The sequence below is a fragment of the Marmota marmota genome, unplaced genomic scaffold, assembly GCF_001458135.2.
Source record: "Marmota marmota marmota unplaced genomic scaffold, marMar, whole genome shotgun sequence".
Classification (NCBI taxonomy): domain Eukaryota; kingdom Metazoa; phylum Chordata; class Mammalia; order Rodentia; family Sciuridae; genus Marmota; species Marmota marmota.
The window spans coordinates 12,636,094-12,644,174 of NW_026000082.1; the positions used below are offsets into that span (position 1 = coordinate 12,636,094).

Below are 8,081 nucleotides of genomic sequence, written 5' to 3' on the forward strand. Positions count from 1 at the left end.
AGTGCCATGACAATGCTGGATTCCCTTGGCCCATGCTGAGCAACTGTAACCAGATTCTTAATCATTTTTACAGGTTTTGTGGTTTGGAGGAATTATCCTTATCTTCCAGAATCTGGTCTGTGAAAAGGGTCACAAATGTCTCTCCCTTCAAAGTAACTGGTTCCTCTTAAGGAATGCAACACATCCTGTCCACTTAGGCCAGGCAGGGCTGCAGGTAAATTGCTTTGGGGCAAAGAAAGCATGTGGGGTAGTCAGCACAGTGGGCCCATTTTATAGAATTATTCTTGTATTCTCATTTTCCCACTATAGGTAAGAGTGACAAGGGTCTGGTAATGAGAAAATTAGCTAATAACTGTCATGAAGTCAAGCAGTCAATATGGGTAAAAATAATGAGGGTTGAAAGGGTGATGAATGTTTTTCAAGGAAGGAACAAAGAGTTGCTTAAGTTATTAAAAAAACAATAACAACTTGTGTTTGTGCTCTTAGGTGTGTATATACAGGAAAGAGGAAATACAATGAATAATGAAAGAAGTTCTTGCTATATAAAAAAGGCAAGTCACCTCCCCAACCCGACATGGGCATTTCAGCTGGAAGGAACCTTCCTCCTCTTGGGAGAAATCTGTCCTCTATCACTTTCTTAAATAAATAAATCTTTCTATGCTTCTTTGCCTTGTCTATCCGTCTACTCGTGGTGTTCATTCTTCAACTCTGTGGAACATGAACTTGGTCCTGATCACCAATAAAACCGATTTCACCACCATCCTCATCTCTCTGCCCCTAACAGTCCCAAGGAACCTAATTCAGGACAGTGCTTTTTTTTTTTTTTTTTTTTTAACTAGGTGGCATCATCTATCCTGGGATGGAGAGGCTAGGTTACAACACATGCAATTCTAATGTTAGGAGTCAAATTGGTAGGAAAATAGGGTTTATTCCAAAACAGCTTTGAAAGATAGAAGAAACATTGTTTCAAAAGTTACTGGCAAAGGACAGATAGTATAGATAATGAATGATCAGAACATGGGGGCTAATTCAAAGAAAAAGAAATAAAACACTAACACCTCCAGAGCACGCCCTGCCCCAAGGTTATGGACAGGTCTGGGGAATCACTCTTCCCAACACAGGGAGTTGCTAAGGAGTACCCCTGGGCAGCTCTTTTCCTGCCTTTTGGTCCTATAGTCAAGACAGGTAGGCAAGGGGGGTGAGAGGAAAAGAAACCTGAGATCTCTAAAGAGGCAAGACACGCCCCTTCCCACAGGCACCAGCTCTGAGTCCCTGATTCCTCTCCAGAGGAGCCTACCAACTGTCTCTGGCTGCTCTCAAATAAAATTTGCTTTCAATGCTTGCTTCGGTGTTTCTCTAGTGTTTAAATCTTCAACAACGGAGAATGAGGACCCAATCCCGATATCCAAGACCAGTATCACTTCCACCTTCAAAATCTCCAAGCTGAGCAGAGCTTTATTTATTTTCCACCAAGCAACATACTCAGTCCCAGTCCTCCCATCCCCACCCCAGACTGAGTCTTGCTAAATTGCTGAGGCTGCCCCTGAACTTGGGTCTTTTTGTCTCAGCCTCCTTAGTCGCTAGAATTACAGGTGTGCACCACCATGCCTGGCTTATTTATTTTTATTTATTTTTGAGGTACTGGGGATCAAACCCAGGCCTTGCACATGCTAGGCAAGCAATCTACCACTGAGTCACATCCCCATCTTTTTTTTTTTTAAGCAGAGCCTTTCAAGGAAGATGAGCTAAGTGAGGCAGGAAATGCAGCTAAGTGAGACAAAAGGCAGGCCTGAGGAGGGAGGTAGTCTCTACTCAGCTTTCTTGGCCCGTCAGGATGGAGGGCCAGTCTCGGCATGTGGTGATGGTTCTTAATGGGGTGGGAAGGCAGCAAATTCACTGTTTCATTTCCACCACACTTTGCCTCCTTCAAAGACTATAGAACAAGTTAACTACATCCCTGGGATCCACCAAATGAGGGTCCCTAACTCCAAAATACCTCCTTCTGTAAAGGGAACTTGGGGGCTATAAGGTAATCTGGTGGTATAGTAGACATCTGGAAAAGTCATTCCAATTTTTAAATGACACTGAGGACCTCCAAAGTTAAAAAGTTTCAAATGGGCTGAATCTTCTGATGTAGACGCCCACAGCTCCTGTATGGTACCAACCAGTGAGGATACCATAGGATATGACAGGTGGGGGCCCACAGAAATGCCAGCAGAAAGTGGGTATCCAGTCTTAGGGATCTCAGAGAGAAAGAAGGGGCATGAATACAAGAAAACCCAGAGAGGAGCCTACAGACCAAGTCTCATGGACAAATAAAGGGGCAGTTTGGAGAAGGCATAATTTCCAAATCTGTGAGGCTGCCCCTGATGCCAGCGAATGGGAACTTTTGACTCAATTTCATTAGAAGAAATCAAGTCAGAAGAGCAAGGCCTTTAATTGGGAATTCAAAAGGGAGACAAAACCAGGAGAGTGTGGGCCTGGCTCCCAGACACAGCAGAGGTCTAGTTTTATTCTTGTGAAAGGACTACTTGCAGGTGTGGACGAGTTTAGGAATGTTAAATGGCTTTAGGTGCATTTCGAAGTTATTTTTCTTTTCCTGTGAGGGCACTTTAGGGAGGTGAGTTTTAACATTACATTTGTCCTATCATGTTACATCCTGTGTAAACATCTTTACCCTGTGATAAAGATGAGTTATTATACTTGTTAAAAGAACACATAGATGGGAAATGTTAAAACACAAATCATGCAAACAAGTTAAAGACCATGGGACTTTGCCATTTTGAAGTCTCAATAGTTTTTATCCTTTAGACTGTTTACCATTGGAGACTTACTGGCTTTAATAATGCACCTACACTTTGAAAACCATAAAATTGAGAGTACGGCACATATCAAGCTTTTAGTATATGGCAAACTTTGAATTGAGGTGGAAAAGTAGAAAAAGCACATATCATCTTTTAAATGACTGTTAGGTTATGAGTTAAGACCCCAGTTAAGACATGCCCTTTGTCCCCAAGATGGTCCGGACTTCTCACCCCTGAGCAGGAGGAGCCAAAGTGATCTGAGAAGCCCAGGGAAGAGAAAATAATGAAGAGGCAGGAGAGAAGTGAGGGGCGGTAACTGTCCACTTAGTGCTGGTACAAAATTGGATTTCAATAAATATCTGCGGCATGACCCATTCCTGGGGGCACCTTTCAGCGCGTCTGAGCAACAGATATCTCACACTCAATGACCTCCACCGTCTCCAGTTCCCCTAACAGGAAAAGCCCCGAGGGGCAGGTAAGGTGACAGCAGAATAAGTGCCCCGCCTGCCCTGCTGCCCACCACGCGCCACCTAACTGCCCGCACTGAGAGTGCGCAAGTGCCTCCTCCTCTTTTACGACCTGCCAGAAAGTAGCCGTCGCAGCCGGCGCCGCGCTGAGCCGGGCCACCATGGGGGTGAGGGAAGGCTCCCCGCCGCTGGGTGCCGGGGTACCGGGGTGGGAGTGGTGGCGGGGCGGTGGCGAGGCCTTGGAAAGCAATATCTCGCGCCAGACGGGAATGAAGGGAATAGGCTCGCGCTAAGCGGACAGGAGGTAATGCGCGAGCCGGGAGGGCCGGCGCGGATTGCGCAAGCGCGGCCGACACTGTCGGTCTGGTCCTCCCTCCCCTTAGAAAATCGCGCTGCAGCTCAAAGCGACGCTGGAGAACGTCACGAACCTCCGTCCCGTGGGCGAGGACTTCCGGTGGTACCTGAAGGTGCGTGGAGGGCGGGCCCTGAGACGTGAGAAGGGAGGAGCTTCGGGAGGCGGTGGGTTTAGAGGGGTACCCAAGTGCCGCGGGCCGGACATCGCCAGGAGTCGTCCCCGCCTGATCTTGATTTGGAACTGGAGCGTTCTCTCCAGCAGCTTGAGAATTATTTAACTAGACATAGTAAATGTTCGCGTTTTTCAGGCCAGAATTTTTGGTTTGGTCATTTTTCGACGGTCTTACAACTCTTTTTTATAGTTTTTTTTTGGAGGGGGACCAGGGGTTAAACTCAGGGGCACTGAACCACATCCCCAGCCCAATTTTGTATTTTATTAAAGACAGGGTTTCACTGAGTTGGTAGCGATCTCCTGTCTCCGCCTCCCAAGCTGCTGGGATTACAGGCCTGCCCCACTGCACTCGGCTATAAATTTTTCCTTTGTTAAATATGTTGTCTCTAAACAGACACTAAAGGAAATGCTAGTGAATGAATCTGTTGATTATTTATTAAGATGATAATTTTGGGGCTGGGGATGTGGCTCAAGCGGTAGCGCGCTCCCCTGGCATGGGTGCGGCCCGCGTTGGATCCTCAGCACCACATACAAAGATGTTGTGTCTGCCAAAAACTAAAATGTAAATAAAAAAATATTTTTAAAAAAAAGGCTGAGAATATAGCTTAGTCAGTAGAGTGCTTAAAAAAATGATAATTTTGCCTTATGTTTTATTTGTTGATCTGGCCTTATTTATTGTGAAATAGTTAAAATTTGTGCATGAACCACCCTTACTGGTAAACCTGGTACCCCCAGTGGCATGGTACGCAGAGGTCCTCTTCTTATCTGAAGAGTTTGAGGCCCTTCCTTGTCGCAGACTTCAGAACCCCTGCCCTGTTCTCTTAATCTGAATCCTGGCATCCTTCCAAAACTGCCTAAAGCCCTGTCCTTCCGGAAACCACTTTTGACCACTTTTATTTCCAAATATTCTGAAGCCTGAGTTCTAGGCTTTTATTTGGAGAATCAGTATTCTTTGGCTTCAAGAAGCACAGAGGGAGACATAAAGAGTAACAGCACAATGATGAATAAACACTGAAACCAGGCACTGACAGGGCCTCTGGGAACACATGGGAACACCTAACCACAGAGTTGCTGGGGCCTGTTAAGGCCGTTTCTGGACTGAAAGGAGCCTTGAATCTCCAGCAATCCTGGGCACTTCCTAGGTGAGAATGGGTACACCAACATGAGAAACAACTTGTTCTTTGCCTAGAGATAAGTCTGGTTATGTCCTTGATTGGGCTGGTTTTAAGGACTGAAGTGAGAGTTCCACCAAGAAGGTAGGTTATGAGCCTGCCTACTCACACTGTCCTTACCTCAGTGTCTGCCCAACTTAGCCAGTTGCTTTACTAATATGCTTTTCTTCTTCCAAGATGAAATGTGGCAACTGTGGAGAGATTTCAGAGAAATGGCAGTACCTCCGGCTGATGGTAACGTTCCCCACCACTACCCACCTCCCCCAACATACACATACATCTGAGCAGGGATTCAGAGAAACTGGCCCTCATTTCTCTAATCCTTTGGACACTGCTGTTTGTGGTTTGGAGGGTAGGCATCAGTGTAATCAGTACTGGAAACAATAATCATCTTTGGGATGTGAAACAGAATTCACAATCAAGGGAGAACCCTTTCCTCAGTGTCAAGCCTTCCCAAGATTCTTTTTTTTTTTTAATTGGTGCTGAGGCCTGAACCCCAAGATTTGCACATACTAAACATATGCTGTACCACTGAGAGCTATATTCCCCAGTCCCCAGGAGTCATTTGCCTTTCTTGGTCTTGTTCTCTTCAACTGGATAATAAGTGGTGGGACAGGATATCCCCAGGACCCTTGCATTTAATTGATATGTGACTAGAGGTTCTGCTTCTCCCCAGGATAGTGTGGAACTGAAGGGAGGCCGTCACAGTGTCTCCATGGTCCAGAAGTGCAAGCTGTGTGCACGGGAAAACTCAATAGGTAGGTCAGATTGGCCCACAGCTTCCTGATAGCTGACTGAAAACAGGCTCATGTAACTGTGGACAACTCAGTCCTCAGATGCTAAAGCCTCTGCATCTGTCTCTTTCCCAGGGCCACATTTGGGCATCTAGGGGGGCCACAGTATGGATTCAAGTCAACTTTGTCTTTTTTTTTTTTTTTTTTTTTTTATGTTTCAGATATTTTGAGTAGCACCATCCAATCTTACAATGTAAGTTTGCTGCTATAGTGGGAGATGTGGTGGGTTTAAATCTAAACTGGGGGCTAGGAGGGGCTGGGTTATAGACTTATTGCTATAGCAAAACAACCTTCTGTAGGGCTTTTACTCGTGTACTTTTTTCTTTCTGTAATTTCACTCAGGTGCTCATTCACTCAGTCCCTCATTCATTCACCATATATTGGGTGTTTGCTAGGGGAAAGAGTCAAAACAGGCCATTGCAGTGCCTTTGTAAAAGTGCTGTGCTGTTGGAGCTCCAGGGTCTTCTAACCCAAGCTAGCTGCTCAGTTTCCATGGTTGAGAGTATATGCCTTGTCTGCATCTTAGAGGACTAGCAAGCCTTCTCTGAAACTATGAGTGGGGCAGTCCTTTGGTGCAACCCATGCTGGAGAGTGCCAATATTATTACCAGATGGTTATGCCTTACTACATAACAAGTTAGCCCAAAAGTAAGAGAGTTGGGGTACGCCTTGGGTCTGTTTTTAAAAGGTAGTTATTTGTATTCATCCTTTTCTTATTTGGTATTTATTTAAAATATTTGAATTATGACCAATTTTCACATTGTCCCAAACATAAAGAGAGCAATTAAATGAGGACTTACTCCCAAGTAAATCATAATGTGCAGAAGATACAGACCAGCAAACAACAAAACAAGGCTCAATGGAGAATTGCCTCACCAATGCTACACATATGGTTGGAGTGCAGAAATGGTTTTACAGTAAATGACAGGATGAGAGTGAATATGTGGCATGGCACTTAGCTCTGAGCCCTCTGGGTCAAATAGGCATGAATTTCCTGGCTTCCCATCCTTAAACAGGTATGCCCATCCCATTTCAAAGATTTTAAGGCAGACATCTGCCCTTGCAGTGTTATGGATGGTTAGCAAAAGGTTATGGCTAAGAGTACTGGGACCATTTGCATGATCTGGAGACTTGGAAGCTTAATGTTCTTGTTCATATTTGTAATATTGATAATTTTATCTACCACTTTTTTTTAAATACTTGTTTTTAATTGTCAACAGGCCTTTATTTAATTTATTTATTTTTATGTAGTACTGAGAATTGACCCAGTGCCTCACACATGCCAGGCAGGCACTCTGCCACTGAGCCACAACCCCAGCCCATATCTACCACTTTTTGAGCATAGTGTTAGGTCCTATGCTAGGCACTTTATACATATTTAAAATTCTCATTACCTGTAAAGGTTTCCTCAGCTCCATTTGATAGTTTATGAATATTATGCCCAGAGGGGAAGAGATGCAGAGCTCAGCCTCACATCCAGACAGGCTAACCACAGACTCCATATTCTTTGCTGCCTCCATGTCCACAGAAGTTTCCATGGGGAGCAGTGCTCAAGGCAGGGTTCTTTAAGAAGGAAATGAGTTGTTCCAGGTCCCATTCTAGGCTCATAGGGCAGTAAGGGCCCACATGGCAGGAAGGGCAGGGGCCATGGGGTCATCTTTAGGGCCAAGATGAGCTACCTCCTCAACACACTTCTTTCTAGGCTGAAGACAATGAGAAGTTCAAGACGATAGTAGAGTTTGAGTGCCGGGGCCTTGAACCAGTTGATTTCCAGCCCCAGGTACGTGTGTATCTTTGGGAAGGGGATGTAAGAAGTGACAGCAGAACTTAGCTTCCTACAGAGGCTGTGGACTAGAAAGTCTGTACTAAGACTCTAATTGTCACTTATTAAGTCTTCTATATGCTGGGCACCAGGCCCATCACTTTTACATGTTATTTAATATAGTCATCACAGTAACCCTATGAAATGATTTATCCTATTTTTCAGAGTAGGAAAGATCCTAAGAGATTTTGCAGCTTGCCCAGGGTCACACAGTTAGTAAGCACTGGAGCTGTTATTTGAACCCAGGTCCATCTGACTCCAGAGCCAGTGTTCATCACTGTTTATTTATACAGCATTTTTACCTCACAACAAATCTGTGACATAAGGCAGAAGAAATAATATTGTCATTCCCATTCATAAATAAGAAAACTAACATCCAGAAAGAGGGGTGACATGCCCTGGGCTGCTCAGCAAATCGGGGTAGTAGAAGAGTTTCACCCCACTTCTCTTGCCTTCTGGTCCAGGGCTTTTTTTTTTTTTTTTTTTTTTTTTTTTTT

General features: G+C 44.7%; 1 protein-coding gene and 1 long non-coding RNA gene across 4 annotated transcripts in view; both read left to right on the top strand.

The window, feature by feature from the left end:
- The first annotated feature begins 85 nt into the window (after positions 1-85).
- LOC125620381 lies at positions 86-675 on the top strand. Its single transcript, XR_007352007.1, has 2 exons — positions 86-214; positions 487-675. It is a non-coding gene; the product is annotated as an uncharacterized LOC125620381 (long non-coding RNA).
- A 2,637-nt stretch (positions 676-3,312) lies between these two features.
- The window catches only part of Czib (CXXC motif containing zinc binding protein), a 9,565-nt gene continuing 4,796 nt past the window's right edge, over positions 3,313-8,081 (top strand). Inside the window, exons 1-6 of one of the 3 annotated variants that reach the window (XM_015484977.2) lie at positions 3,313-3,438; positions 3,655-3,738; positions 5,147-5,203; positions 5,646-5,727; positions 5,925-5,956; positions 7,465-7,542. In XM_015484977.2, the coding sequence (XP_015340463.1) occupies positions 3,433-3,438; positions 3,655-3,738; positions 5,147-5,203; positions 5,646-5,727; positions 5,925-5,956; positions 7,465-7,542 (339 nt within the window). In that variant the 5' untranslated portion in view covers positions 3,313-3,432. The other 2 variants (XM_048815358.1, XM_015484978.2) reach the window with 2 other exon arrangements.